Source organism: Mustela putorius, unplaced genomic scaffold (assembly GCF_011764305.1).
Source record: "Mustela putorius furo isolate JIRA1106 unplaced genomic scaffold, ASM1176430v1.1 tig00003867_pilon_pilon_pilon, whole genome shotgun sequence".
In the NCBI taxonomy this organism is placed as follows: domain Eukaryota; kingdom Metazoa; phylum Chordata; class Mammalia; order Carnivora; family Mustelidae; genus Mustela; species Mustela putorius.
In genome coordinates this window covers 16,693,840-16,709,713 of record NW_025422019.1, presented here as the reverse complement: position 1 = coordinate 16,709,713, position 15,874 = coordinate 16,693,840, and the positions used below count along the sequence as shown (strand labels likewise).

Sequence of the window (15,874 nt, the reverse complement as noted above, 5' to 3'; positions counted from 1 at the left end):
AAGTGAGGGGAAACATTTGAGCTTTTGATCAAAAGATACAAATCTCTAATTGAAGCATTTCATGCATCAAGTGTGGGGAATAAGTGGGGAAGCAGAAAAGTAGTGAAGATTGCCTATTTTTTCCTGTTCCAATGCTCCCTAGTATCTATGGAATAAAATGTTGGGGGAAAATTGTTAGAAGGGACCTTAGAGATTACCCACTTGTGTGGTTTTCAGACTTCTCTTAGCCAAGCAATTTCTGCTCATACAAATTTTTTCTTTTTTTTTTAAAGTAGACTTCACACCCAGAGTGGAGCCCAGTGTGGGGCTTGAACTCACAAGCCTGAGATCAGGAGTCAGATGCTTCACTAACTGAGCCACCCAGGTGCCCCGCATATGAAGTTTTAATTCAGAGAATAAAACATAAGAGCAGAGAGATGGCTCTAAGTAAAGAATGTGTGTATGTGTATGGTGAGGGAGAGGTAAAGTGTAGGGTGGGGTGCTAGTCTTAAGACTACTATGGTTGCCTTGTTCTGAATTGAACAATTATCTATTATTAATCCACAAAAACTACATGCTATTTTCATTTTCTTTCAAGCTGTCACTACTCAAACACACACACACACACACACACACACACACAGCTTTAAAGAGAAAGGGTGAAATCTTTTTTATGGCTCTCCTTTTGAAACATGGCTTCATAAACTAAGCAATACAGAACTCATACCATTAATGATCAATTAATAGAGTTACAGAGTATGGGGCATGTAATTAAGGCTCTGTAGTTATTAAATGTTTGGGAGAATATTAATATTAATATTAATATATACTAATTAGTGTCATATACAAGCATAAGATTATCTCTTGAAATTCAAAGGCAAAGATCCTAAGAACTCTAGAGTCTTGCCTTATGACAATATTCCCTGGAGGTGTGGATAGTCAGAAGTAAAGTTGGGTGGGAGGCACTCCTAAAGATTCAGAAGTACAGATGACTAGGTATTGACCAGGAACAAGGACTGGATAGAACAGAAATGAACTTTGGGGAACAATAGGATGTATGAGTTGGGGGTACTGCTATGGGCAGTTTGAAAATTTTGCGAAGGGGCACCTGGGTGGCTCAGTCTGTTAAGCATCTGCCTTCAGCTCAGGTCATGATCTCAGGGTCCTGGAATGGAGTTCTGCATTGGGCTCCTTGGTCAGTGAGGAGCCTGCTTCTCCCTCTCCTGTCCCCCTGCCTGTGCTCTCTCTCTCTCTCTGAAGAGAAAATGAATAAATAAGTGAGAGAATAAATAAATAAAATCTTAAAAAAAAAAACAAAAACCAAAAAAGACAAAAAAAAAAGAAAGTTCTGGGAAGTCAGGCCAAAGGAAGTTAGCTTTATGCAATAGGCAGTGAAGAGCAGGGGACCGCAAAGAATTTGGGGCAGATCATACCGCAAATAAACTGGCCTTTGGGAAAGCAAGTCGGATGGCAGTGCACCGAAGGGCTTCAAATGGAGGCTGTTGGGACTAGAAGGCCAAGCAAGAATCCAGAGCTTGGACTTGGATGGTGGTGGAAGCAGTGGGACTGTCAAGAGAAGGGTTCCTAAACATTCCAGGGGAAGGTGAATCAGCATTTGGTGATGGGGGCATGATAGGACTGCATGGTTTTGAGTATGAATAATGGAAGAAATAATAAAAAGTTTTGAAAGAGGAGCAAGGGAGGGAATTGAAGAAGGCCCACCATTTAAAATTTAAAAAAAATTTTTTCCCTTACTTTCTTTTTAAAATTTACTTTTTAAAACTTTTTTTGTTTGTTTCAAAATTCATTGTTTATGCACCACACCCAGTGCTCCATGCAATATGTGCCCTCCTTAATACCCACCACAAGGCCCACCCAACCCCCCACCCCTTCCCCTCCAAAACCCTCAGTTTGTTTCTCAGAGTCCACAGTCTCTCATGATTTGTCTCCCCCTCCCGTTTCCCCCAAGTCACTTCTCCTTTCCATCTCCCAATGTCCTCTGTGTTATCATTTATGCTCCATAAGTAAGTGAAACCATATGATAATTGATTCCAAAGACCTCAACGTGAGGCAGGAATCTATCAAAATCATAGAGGAGAACATAGAGGCAGTAACCTCTTCAACACTGCCCACAGAAGCTTCTTTCAAGACATGTCCCCAAAGCAAACAAAAGCAAAGCAAAGCAAACAAAAGTGAAAATGAACTTTTGGAACTTCATCAAGATTAAAAGTTTCTGCACAGCAAAGGAAACAGTCAACAAAACAAAGAGGCAACCCACGGAATGGGAGAAGATATTCGCAAATGTCACTACAGCCAAAGGGCTGATATCCAAGAACTCCTCAAACTCAACACACACAAAACAGATAATCACGTCAAAAAATGGCAGAAGACATGTACAGACATTTCTCCAAAGAAGACATACAAATGGCTAACAGACACATGAAAAAATGTTCATCATCTTTAGCCATCAGGGAGATTCAAATCAAAACCACATTGAGACACCACCTTACACCAGTTAGAATGGCCAAAATCAACAATACAGTAAACAGCAAGTGTTGGAGAGGAAGTGGTAAAAGGGGAACCCTCTTACACTGTTGGTGGGAATGCAGCCACTTTGGAAAGCAGTGTAGAGATTCCTTAAGAAACTAAAAATAGAACTACCCTATGACCCTGCAATTGCACTACTGGGTATTTACCCCAAAGATACAGATGTAGTGAAAAGAAGGGCCGTCTGTACCCCAGTGTTCATAGCAGCAATGGCCACAGCTGCCAAACTGTGGAAAGAACCAAGATGTCCTTCAACAGACAAATGGATAAAGAAGAAATAGTCCATATATACAATGGAGTATTATCTCTCCATCAGAAAGGATGAATACCCAACTTTTTGTATCAGAATGGATGGGACTAGAGGAGATTATGCTGAGTGAAAAAAGTCAAGCAGAGGGGGCCCACCATTTAAGGAAACTTTCAAAGCTATGGGATTGGAGCTCAGGAAAGCAAATGAGATTGGAGGAACATCTTTAGAAATCAGAAGTTTGGGAAAAAAAAAAAAGAAAAAAAAAAAAAGAAATCCGAAGTTTGGTGGCTATAGCTGTGAACAGCTTAAGAGGGTTGAGGAAAATGTTTTTGAAAATGCTCAGAGGAGAAGTAATAATAGACATAGCATCAAGTCTAGCACATGGCAAAGGAAAGGAGGGAAGAAGGGAGGAGAGTTGTCCCAAGGTGGGAAAAGAACCAAGAAAAGTTTCTTCCAAGTCTATGAAGAGATTGTTTTGAAAGGAGGGGGTAGCGAATGCTTCAAATGCTACTGCCGAGATGAGAAGTAGGATGAACTCATCACATTTGGCAATGAGAAGATTATGGTTAATTATACGAGGGGAATTTCTATAGAGAGGAATGGGCCAAAAGGTAAGGATTTGGCATAATGCACATTGAAAAAAAAGTCACTAGGTTTGGCTATATTAAGGAAAGGATTTTTGGAGAGGAGAGATTTCTGTGTATTTTGAAGACAGGAGAAAGGGCCTCCAGAAGGGGAGGCTTTGTTTCAAAATAATTTATGGTCCCTTTATTTTTATGATCCTTTCCACCTGGGCTATTCTTGGTAGTTATCCCCTGCAACTGTCCCCCAACACCTGCCCTGCTCCCTGGTACCCACATTATCAAAAGATGGCCACTTTAGCCAAAATAATGTCTCTGGAATAGGTCATTGCAGGTAACTATCAACTGGTTCACTGCTTCATTGACTAATTTATTGGGAAAAGTTTAATTTGAGGAAAAATAACCTAAACCAAAATAGGACTAAATATATGTCTCCCGTTGCTTTATGCTCACCTGAGTGCCCCAAATGGGATTATTTCAATTAATCACCAAAATGTCTCCTTGTTTGTTTTATAAGTTTTTATTTACTTATTTGAGAAAGAGAGAGAAAGAGAGAGTGAGCATGAGCACAAGCGGGGGAGGGGCAGAGGACAAGGGAAATGCCGGCAGGGAGCCCAGCTCGGGGCTTGGTCCCAGGACCCAAGGACATGACCCGAGTGAAGGCGGATGCTTAACCGACCGAACTACTGAGGCATCCCTAAATGTTTACTTCTTAAAGGCTTAAAAAAAAAGATTTTAGATTTTATTTATTTGGGGGTGGGGTGAGGGGCGGAAAGAGAGAGAGAATCTCAACCAGACTTCCCATTCAGCGCAGAGCCCAACACAGGGCTCCATCTCATGACCCTGAGAACATAACCTGAGCCAAAATTAAGAGTTGGGCGCTTAACCAACTGAGCCAGGCACCCTCTTACAGGCTTTTCAATTCTGGATTCCAATGCCTCTAAATTTTAGAAGTAAATTTAATGCTAGTTAAAAGTGCTTTAAACTGTACATCTGAAAGTGTGGCTTTTCCTGTGTATAAATTACACCTCAAACGGAACAAAGAAGTACAACTAGAAAGCAACGCCCAGTTTTTAATCATAATAGCGACTACTTTTTAGACTATCACTATGTGCCAGACACTGTTTAAAACCTGTTTATACATTATTTAATTCTCCCAGTGAGTTAGGTGTAACTGTTATCCCTGTTTTAATGATGAATTTGTGTCCCTGACCTAAGCTCACATAGCTAAAATCTTATATGGAAGCAAATCTGTTTGGCCAAGATTGTACATCCATTTTTATTTTAAAAAAATTTTAAAAACATTTATTTTAGAGAAGCATTGTGCACACAAGTGGTGTGTGTGGGGAGGGGCAGAGGGAGAGGGAGAGAGAGAATCCTTAAGCAAACTCCCCACTAAGCACAGAGTCTGACCCAGGGCTCAGTCCCAGGACCCAGAGATCATGACCTGAGCCAAAAATCAAGTTAGTTATTTAACCAACTGAACTACCCAGGTACTCTTCTACTTCCATTTTTAAAGTTGGCATTTTGGGGCACCTGGGTGGCTCAGTAGGTTAAAGCCTCTGCTTTCCGCTCAGGTAATGATCCCAGGATCCTAGGATCGAGTCCCACATCAGGCTCTCTGCTCAGCAGGGAGCCTGCTTCCCTCCCTCTCTCTCTGCTTGCCTCTCTGCCTATTGTGATTTCTGTCAAATAAATAAATAAATAAAATCTTAAAAAAAAATAAAATTGGCATTTTGAGTCAAGTACATCCAGTTGGGAGGCACTTATGGGGTGCTGTTTCTAAATTGTTTTTCCTTTCCTAGGGACCAGCATGAACGACCTTCTGCTGCCCAGCTCCTGAAGCACTCCTTCTTGATGAGAAATCACTGAATGTACATCAACTTCTCCCTCCAGTTCCTTTATAGGCACTCTGTGATTGCTTCATTGTGGGAATGATGGTTAAGGGACCTTTGTTTTCTTACTGTTAAGTCCCATCAACCCAATTTAACCAGATCCTGCAGTGTTGCTAACTAAAAAGTATGTTACATATTAGTCTCTTCACGCTTCAGGCATGGTTACACAAGTATATGGGAAAATTTTCATCGGTAACAACAAAAAACCTATTCCAGTGTTTACAGCTTGACTGTCCAGGAATAACCACCTCTATTGCTATATAGGATTTTACCTTTTATTTTTGGCTTGTCAACTTTAATGTCCTTAACTTAAAATAAATTGTAAAAACAAAAAGAAAAGTGTTTGTTTTGACTTGGTGGGTAAAAACTTTTATTTCTTGCAAAGGAAACTACAGGAAGGTGAGAAATGAAAAACAAGAGACGCTAGGTTGTTTACTTTGGCAGCAATTTTAATCTGGCAGACTATAGGGGCCTCAAAGCTAACAGGAAGAGCTAAGGGCCTTGGCATTTCATTATCAGAGGGTCCCCTAGCTCCAAAGTTTCTCCCTAAAAGAACCTGTATTGTTCAAGGTGACTCCATAGGCCTCAGGCTGCTTTCCCTGTAATTTACAGTGTGACTTAAAGATTTCACTTATTTGTAGGGTGAATTAGGTCACGGCACATCTAGAACTACATAAACCTAAGCCTGCTAGTATGACAATAGCTAGATCTGATCAAGGGGAGTGGAACTGAAGCCCAATACCAGGATTCTGAGATCATGACCTGAACCAAAATCAAGCCAGCCGCCCAATTTACTGAGTCACTGAGGTACCCCTGAAATCAATCATCATTTCCATTTCTAGAACATTGAAAAAACCTCACCAGAAAAAGTGGACAAATGGTCAGAATTATTACAAGGCCTTGTTTTATGTTGGTAGAAGCATTGTTGATAAGGCTTCTACTGCCCTGACTCCGCTCATCTAAATTTCACCGACATCTATTGTTTTGAGCTAGTTCTACGGAATCTTTCTCTTGGCCACTATCATTTCAAAAGTGGCACAAATACAAATTAACTTCAGGTGTATTCCAACACCGGTTGTCAGACTTTGTCAAAATCAAGCTGGTTCTTCCTAAGTTTTTGAGAAATAACTGAAATCTAGCCAAACTGAGATAAAAGATTTTACTTTAGTTAACATGTTTAGATACATCTTTGTGGATACACCTTCCCTGTCTCCAATGTGTACAGTTCTTTTTCTCATATTTGATGGTAATCTGAGAGACACATCCCTCACTTACTTGTGTATCAGCATAACCTGACAAAATAAAGTATCGTTTTGTTAAAGTGCTTTTTAAAAAATTTTAATTGGGCTCTTAAGCATTCTTTAAAATCTGGGTAGTTTTTCTTTCTTTCTTTTTTTTTTTTTTAAGATTTTGTTTATTTGATAGAGAGATACAGCAAGAGGGAACACACGCAGGGGGAGTGAGAGAGGAAGCAAGCCTCTTGAGGAGCAGGGAGCCCAAGGTGGGGTTCGAGACCCTGGGATCATTACCTCAACTGAAAGAAGATGCTTAACAACTGAGCCACCCAGGCGACCCTAAAATCCTGGTAGTTTTATCTGATTTAGGAGCAGAGAAACTACCTAAGGGAAAGACTAGGGAAAACAGCATACTCTACAAATGGGTATCGCAGCAATGGACACATAAGGTTGGTGTTAACAACTCTAACTCTCTTCTGTCTATAGAATACTGAACACTACTTGGGAACATTAAACAGAACCTTCAAAAATTTTGTTTTAAGTAGGTGACCCTTGACAAAACAGAGGTCAGTTGTTTTGTTATTCATTGTGTTTAAGACAGGCATTCTGCTCTTATCATTGCCCAGCTGCTGCTCCCTTTTTAATCTTCCTTTGGGAGGAGCTTCTGAGAGGGGATGGGGAATGCAGATAAGTGGTGGCTGGAAGTACTAGCATTTACTGAGCTCGTAATATAAAAAAGCACCTCATTTAATTCTCTTGTTTAGGTTGGTAGTATTACTCTCACTGTATTAATGAGTGATAGGGTTGAGAGCTAAGTGACTTTCTCAAGGCCATCTGACTGGTAGGTGGAAGTTGGGACCGTCACTCAGTAATTTGTGTGACTTTACAGCCTGCTGCCTCTCAGATGTGTGCTTTATAAGTAAAATTACATTGTTAGGTTTTACCCAAACAAAACCCCACTGGGACGCTTATTAAATTAAATTCCACCAGTCCGGTTAGTGACTTTGAATGGTGTGAAAAGTTTTTCCTTTTTCATTGAACAACAGCTCCCGTTTTACCACACGCAATGCCTGTTTTTAATTATATTCAAAGGTACACTTCATTATGTACTGAATCTGCCTGTATGCTCCACCAAAGGAAATCTAACTCCCCACAGTAGTTCCAATGCCACAGCACTTCCCTAACTTGAACCCACTTTAGACTTTGTATGGCAGACATTTCCCAGTGCCTGGGTGAAGAGAGCTGCCAGAGTGGAAAAGAGTATGGGACTAGGGTGTACAAGATTCCATCATCCACCTCCTCCAGCAGGATTGCTACAGCAGTCCATTCTATACTGGAAAGAAGAGCTCCAAGATAAAAACCTCTAAATCTGCTCAATGAGCAGTCAAAACCCCCCATCACCTACCAGTTCATCTTTATTTCTCCTACGTGTTGCACTTGCCAGTGTTAATTCAGCTTGAAGCCACTATGTAGAAACTTGCATTTAAAAGAGCTTTTCAGGAAATTGTCAACACTGAAGTACTCAAGGTAGGCAGTTCCTACCTTCACTGGTGATCAGTACAATTAACAAGAGAAAGAGTGGAAAAAACTCTTTCCACTAGCAAACAATTCTGAAGAAAATATCAAATACTTTGTCCTACTGCAAACACTTCTCACACCTGTGCAAAACTATGGCTGAATTCATCCGTAGAGTAATTGCTCTTAAAGGATTATGACTTGAAAGACTAAAACAAAACCAGAACCAAAAACTGATCTGGGGTATATGCCCTGACACCTGTAAGGTCCAAAAGCTCTTAACTTCCATGGTAATAAAAGCAAAAACCCTCTCCACTGCTTTGGGAGGTACTACTGGGGAGAGGGAACAAGGCAGTTCATGCAGCAGAGCTGTAACAAAAATGTACAATTGTTTTCATTATATTGAGAACAGCAGGGCAAAAAAAGAGGGAAGAAACGAGTAGGATGGATTACAAAACAGAATTACTAACTTTGGTTAAGTGGAACTGACAGACTTTGTAATGTTCCTAAATAAAAACTTTATTATTTGCTAACACAACATGCCCTTATTGGTGTTATCAACAGAAGATGAAGACAACTCTCTTGTAATTGATTTCAAAACATTTATTTTACATTTAGGCTTAAGATGCATTTTAGAGAAAGCAACTTTTCTATCCTAATTTTATTTTACTTAAGCCACTGCATGGCTTCAATTTTCTTTCAAGTGGAAGGTACGGGCAAATCGGTGGAGAAGGCAAGGGGTTAGAGAGAGCAGCAATAATAAAGAAGTTTATGATTAAATATTTTTTCATGAATAATTCCCCTCTCAGATAATCGCAATTTCTCTTTGCTTTTTGGGGGAGGTGATGCAACAGTTTAACCAAGAAAATCCCAAAGTATGAATTAGAATGAACAACTTAAATTCTGGAAAACAGTAGGCATGCAGTTTAATACACATCCAAGTTTAATGCCCGTGGACTGGGTTTCATCATTCCCTCTAATAGCTAGAGTGTACCTCTATCAAGAATCTCGTTAATGCCATCTATTCTACTTAGCCTTCCCTGATCGTTCAAACCTTAAACCTCACAACCCTATGAATATGTACATTCTGTAGGTAAGATAAGGCACAAAGTCAAGTAATTCACCCAAGAACATCAGCTACCAAGTGGTGGGTTTGAGAGTAGAATACAGACAATCTGAATGAACTCAAAAGCCACACTCTGTGAAGATTTATGAAGTTACTCAGATAAAGAGAAACACATTAAGACCTTATTTCCTGTATTTCCCAGGGCCTGAAAGTTACTTCTGATTCACATTAACAACACATATTAGAATCTTGGATTTACATTTTCAATAAACAAATTTTATTAATAATTCCTCGTAACAGATACTGCACTGAAATTCAGTAACTAATCAAATTCATGCCACACACACACACGTTCCGATTTTGGATTTTCTATCAGCAAACATCCTATTCAATAGTCCTTGAGGGTTCTGAGTATATTCAGAAAACAAAATCCTAATCATTGCAGACAACAAATGAGTCAGGTGAAGTTTGTCAAACCAAGTGAAGCTGCTGGAAAAACACACCTTAAAAGTAAGAATGTACTCATTATTAAACAACAGGCAAATCAAACCAACTACTAAACAGGTTTTAAGTGCGGCTTCCTCCCAAAAGTTGGAAATAAGGGAAATTAGCCCTCAGAATTTCCTTTGGGGTTAAAGGATCACAGTGAATGGGTAAACTCACCTTTATGAAAACAGAATTACTCCTAGCCATACAACCTTCAATGTACCTTGCTTATCAGCCTATTCTAAAGAACCTGTCAGGCAAAAATAGATACTAGTAAAATTATATGGAAGAGAAAAAGAGGAGTCACAGAAGCAAAAGCTGGCTTTGCCCAAAGTGTCATTGTGGAATAAAAAAAATGGACGCATTGTCAATCAGACTAAAACACTGAGCATTCTAGACCCACTGGCAAGATCATCTCAACTACAAAGGCAAACTTCCCTTATAAAACAAGCTCACTTCTAATCTGGTTTACAGCAATCAAATTTCAGATATTTGAGTAACTGTAATTCTCAAATTAGTTGCTATTATAACTTGGGAGGGCAGAAGACAGAATGTGCTGTTTTCCAATGCGGAGATCCCAATCTAAATCAGCCTACCATAAATAAATACAAGGGCACACAAAATTATCAAGTATCGTTCTGTGAGCTCAGTTAACACAAGTTTCCTGATGCGAGATTCACTGATCTTTCATTTGGGTAAATACAGTTAGTGAACCCTAATGGCTCCCAAGAAAGCCTCTTGAGCAAGAGCTTGCTAAATCAAAGATTCTTCACAAGAGCTCTCAAATTTTTCTCAGCAGAGATCTTAAGTCACCCAGCAATTTAAGCCTAGTAGTAGCTAAGAAATAACTTCTTACTGTTTAGATAAAATTTGAAAATGGTGATACTTTGAGAATATAACTGTCTTCCTTTAGCTACTATCATGTTAAAACAAAACAAAACCCTCCTTATTTCCACAGTGAATGCAAAATACCCTAACATATCTAATTCACCCAAGATACTTCTACAGTACACAAGTCATACATAAGTATGCAGTGGTTTATTTCTAAGGCTGGTTAAGGAATAAAACCCATCAATTTAAATACTCAAATATAACTGAAAAATGTGCTTAAAATGCTAGGAAAGGCAATTGGTAACTAACAAAAACCTTCAAAACGTGGTTCTCTGAAGTCATGGAAGACAGACCAAAAAAAGATAAGGTAGTCTACCTAATTATAATCTGTTGGTACAAAGTCATGCAAGCACCTCTCATGACATTCCACATGAAACCACTGATGTTATCATGGTAGAAATCTGGAGTCAACAACTCTAACCAGAATGCACCTGCACAGACAGAAAAATCAAGATGCACCTGTAACTGCTTTCAAAGACAAACCTAAGAAATGAACCTCAGGTCCAACAACAAAAAGGAATTGGGACATTTTGCAAGGTTTTATCACTAAAGGATACGATCTCCAGTTTGGTACACCGGTTCGTACCAGTTTGGTACAGCAGGCCTCCAAGAATGTTTCAGTGAAAAAAACACTCTTTCTGCTTTTTGGTTCTGAAAACATATTGTTAAGTAGCTAAGGCATATATTTAGGGGGAACAGCTCAATATTGGAAAACTATGTAAAGAGGTAGAAGTAAAGCCTTTCTATGCAATGTACTTCTGCATAAAGGTAACAAAGCTATGATCTAGGGAAAACACAACTGAAAAATGAATCACTCTTTTAAAGGATTTTTAAAGATAATGCTTTTTAATATTTCAAATATTAAAAAAAAATCTCATCAAAAATGTAAATCACCTTAACAGTACTTTGCACATGTGGAATTTCATACCTAAATTTGATGTACTATTTTGGTTTATTTATGGCTACTTACAAGAAGACTCAAAAATAATGTCCATTCATTGGAGTCTTTTTCTTTGGTTGAGCCTATTGGGAACAGGCCGATGAACTATTTTATGCAAATGAGATGGGGAAAGCAAATTAATGGTAGTATGAGTAATAGGGGTTTTTCACTTACTGAAAATGAAACGTAAAAGGATTTTCATATTCATCCCCATGGTGGTTTTAGAACCTATAATCCTGTTCAGAGGTTAAAGAGTTTGAATAGCTCACACAATCCTGTACAAATTACAACTGGCTGCCCTTTAATAAATAAAGTCATTGTAAAGAATTACATTTACAGAGTGAAAAGTGAATACATAGCATTTCAAATTCAATTTTGGAAGTACTAATAAGTACTGACCCATAACAATATATACTAGCTACCTTTTAAACTGTCCATCATTAGCACCAATAAAGATTCAACAAAATTACCTTTATTCCCACATCTCAAAACAACTCTTCAAATTCTTAGTGAAGTTTAAGTATAGTCACAGACCTTAAATATTCACATTGTTTTCTATGTTATACTGAAAATAAATTCACTACTTTGGATATTCTTTACAAAATCTTATTAAAATTCCTGGTATTATCATCCCCAATTATACAGTAGCACGACCACCCTATGTCGTTTCACATGATAGCTCCTTAGAGGTTTCACATCTAAATTACCAAGAACAAAACCCTTCCCCGCCCTCATCTTGCACTCAGCTTAATTCTATACTAGTCCTCGGATTATGTACCACTGTAAAAGTATAACTGTATCAAAATTACCATGTTTATGGATACAATAATATGCCATACAGAGCAACAAAGTTACATGTAATGACAAAGATTACTAAAGTTATGCAAGACAAAGAACAAATGTTAGGACATGCTACCTAGGCAAAGTCCCTAGAAAGAGGATCCTAGTATCCTAAGTTCAAATAACATTGACAAAATAATGAACAGTTATCTTAAAAAAAATTATAAAGCTACTGGCAAATTAGGTAATCGCTAAATAAAGGTAGAGTACGAGATTAAACTCTAATATTTACAACTGCAACATACTTGAGTAAAATTACAATTGTGCACATATCAGTGGCTTTGTAACAAAAATAATTCATATACATAGAAGAAAAAATTAAGACAGTTTTCAGTTCAATGAAAAGTTGAATTCACCCCATCTAAAGACACTCAACAGCTCAAAGATTTACCACAGAATAAATTCAAGATTAGCTGATAAACCGGAGCCACATTACTGGTGTTTAAGACAGATTTTAAACAAGTTAAAGTCTATTGTTTGTTCAGAAGTTAGATGACTGTGCAAACTTGACCTCAACAGGAATATTCTGAGATGTGCAAACAAATGTAAAACCTCCACTAGTTTACTTGGAGGCTAACCCCTTTTTCTCACAGAGCTTCCTGAAAACAACCATAAGCTATAAATACAGGTACAATGCACAGTCAGTGATCTTTTCTTTTTATTTATTTTTAGAATATAAAAGAACTGAGAGACAACAGGTTTAATTTCATTTCTATAAGGAAGACTGCATTTACCTGAAAAAGAAATATGGCATCACACACAAACACACTTCATGGGAGGAGTATGTTTAAGAATATGGTGTCATTCTGAACACTAATGGAAAAGCAATCCCTGTTTACTGTTAAAATATGTAGTGTTAAAGTTCCTTATTAAGAAAAAAACCTACTAATTCTTCACTATATAAGTTTTGTGGATTTAGTTTCAAATCACAGTAATCTACATAACCATTATTACAGCTCTGTGTTTATAGTACTGCAACAAGCCAACAAACATTTCAAATGCACTTCACATCAAGAGTATGTAAACTTTATTTTTTCCTCTTCAAGCCTTCAGAAAATTAGGGGCTATTTCAGCAGCCAACTTGGTCAGAAGCTCTGAAGGCAAAAGTTCAGTGCCTCACAGTGTAAATAAATGACCATCTGTGGCACTGCATATCCATCTGGTAGTGAAGTGTCCCCCGCTTCAGTGGCTTCCAGTAAGGCCTAGAGTTTAAGGTTAACATGAAAAAGTGCCACCTTTGTTTTAGATTAGTGATGGACTCTGACAAGATAAAATAAAGTTATATTGTTATACTTACAAGCAGCTCCAATCCTGAGTATTTATGGTAATATCTAAACATACAAAAATGTATGTACATTTTTCTCCACTTTCTTGTAAACAGTTGTCAGTATACTGTTTTATCCCTTTATCATTGAAACATGCAAATCATACATACAAGTATAAATACACAAAAGAAAACAATTTACACTCATTCAAAAGCCAAGCAACAACAAAAAATAGCTACAGTATTCAAATTATAAATAATGAATGCTTGAGGCATCTTATATTCCTAGAAGCAGCCAGCCATTCATCCTAATGTTCTTAGCTGCAATTGTAGAAATACTGAGTTTTGCACCTTCCATGCTTTTACAGTATTTATAACACTATCATATGTGGAGATAAAGACTTGTTTACTATCATCTCTTCTTTTCAGAATGAAGAATAAAGCAGCACTTACAAATATTGATGCAGTGGCAGCAATAGCAGGTGTTACCACTGCTAGATCAGGAGGAAATTTTCCATTCTAACAATTTTTAAATTAAAAAAGTAAAGGAAAAATTGACCTAAACAAATGATTACATGTTCATTCCTTGGGCACTTAACAGCGAGTCCAGCATGTCGAATGTGTCTTTGTAGTCCATATGCTGGCTGTTTGTACTGTACTCGTGATTGACATCAGGACCGTTGGTCTCCACTGGCTTCTTGTCCAGTTTCACGAGGGTGCTGAGATGTCCGTAGCCCACCTGGTATGTGACAGGGGGAGGAGGGGGTAAGGGATGGTTAAAAACAGAGTTGTGAGAGGATATATACTGCTTAACAGAGGAGGAAGAACTAGATGAACTACCTGAACTTTTGGAACTTTTGCTCATTTTGGAGTGATGGTTGTGAGATGCATCATTGACATGCAGCTTCTTCCTCGAAGAGCTGGAACTAGAGGAAATGCCATCACTGCTCAGGCCGACAGGACTCCTCAGAACAGTGGGCGGTATTCCATCAGCACTGTGTTTACTGCCACCGCTGCTGCTGCCACTGTGTGAGTGGGAATGCTTGTGACTGCTGAGGTGGTGGCGGTTTGAGGGATGGTCCTTGTGCCTCTCCTTATGGTCTCTGCTAATATGTGGGCTCGAATGCTTGCTCTTCCCACTGCCCTCATCAGAAGAGCTGTGTCTTTCTGAGGAAGAAACTTTTATTTTCATTTTCAGTTCTTCTTTACTAGCACTCTTATCAGTGGGTGGTATTGGAATCCGTAATTTCAGCGATCCACTCTTTTCCTTCTTATCTGCCGTGTATTTTTCAGGTTTTTCAGTACTTGTGATGGGAATTTTCATTTTAATGGGAGAAGTGACAGAACTGCTGCTGGCTGACTGTGACTGCACATGTTTGTGTTGCTGTTCTACTTGGGCAGCTATATAATGATCTCTTACATCCAGATCAAGGGTTTCTAGCTTACGTTTTTCTCTATATTTATCTAAAGACATTTTCTGAGGAATTACTCCAGGAGTAGCAGAAATTGGCCCATGGTGTTTACTGCTCCCTGCTTTATGAGTATATTCTTGCTTCATGGATGAATGATCAGAAATTTTGTCAGGTCTGTGATGTAATCCTGAATGCATTGATATGGAAGGTCCTTGCTGGAAGTTGATGTTGTATTGAGTACCAGACAAAGATGTCTCTTGTTTCTGTGAATACATCTGTTCTGTCCGTGCTGACTCTTGATGTTGAGGCCATTCTTGGTGTGACGACAAACTGTAGGAGGTACTTGGCATTCCTGTTGCTAGCATTGACAAATTATCAGATGTATGGCTGTCCTGAACAGAAATATTTCCTGAATTTAGAGGTACTGGTGCAGGGAATGCTGATGTAGATGGTTTCTGAAAACTTGGGTTTGTAGGCACACCAGTAACACTATCTACTAAAATGGAATTCTGGACCAAAGATGAACCAAGAAGTGGAGTTTCTGAAACTTGTCCATCTACTTTTGGTTTCTTAGCCGCCTGATTAGCCTATTTAAATAAAACACAAAAGAAGCAATGACAGCAAAGGAATTTAATACAAATTTCCTTACTTTATAAAAATCTATGTTAAACATATGCAAACAAAATCACCTGAGGTTTAAGGCTTTTTGTTGCCAGTAAATAAATGTCTCACTTAGAGGCACAGAAGGCTATAAAAAGTGGAAACCACTGGTTTTGGAGTTAGATATAGGTTAAATCCTGGCCCAGCATTTGCGAAAGTAATTTAACTTGTCCAGGCTTTAGTTTGCCCATTTGAAAAATAAGGAGAATATTTCCATTATAATCACCGTGAAATTAAACACAAAATTTATAAAGTACTTAGTTAACAAAGTCCACTGGACACAGCAGCTGAATAAACTATGAGGGTATGCAGC

The 15,874-nt window shown here is 38.4% G+C and overlaps 2 protein-coding genes across 8 annotated transcripts in view; one reads left to right on the top strand and one right to left on the bottom strand.

Annotated features, from left to right (window-relative positions):
* The window catches only part of MAP3K19 (mitogen-activated protein kinase kinase kinase 19), a 66,187-nt gene extending 59,614 nt beyond the window's left edge, over positions 1-6,573 (top strand). For both annotated transcript variants that reach the window (XM_004774267.3, XM_004774266.3), the window contains one exon: positions 5,163-6,573. In XM_004774267.3, coding sequence (XP_004774324.2) covers positions 5,163-5,174 — 12 coding nt within the window. In that variant the 3' untranslated portion in view covers positions 5,175-6,573. The remainder of the gene's footprint in view (positions 1-5,162) is intronic.
* A 2,749-nt stretch (positions 6,574-9,322) lies between these two features.
* The window catches only part of CCNT2 (cyclin T2), a 39,870-nt gene continuing 33,318 nt past the window's right edge, over positions 9,323-15,874 (bottom strand). For 4 of the 6 annotated variants that reach the window (XM_013046757.2, XM_004774269.3, XM_045066542.1 and 1 more), the window contains one exon: positions 9,323-15,488. In XM_013046757.2, coding sequence (XP_012902211.1) covers positions 14,061-15,488 — 1,428 coding nt within the window. In that variant the 3' untranslated portion in view covers positions 9,323-14,060. The remainder of the gene's footprint in view (positions 15,489-15,874) is intronic. The other 2 variants (XM_013046758.2, XM_004774271.3) reach the window with 1 other exon arrangement.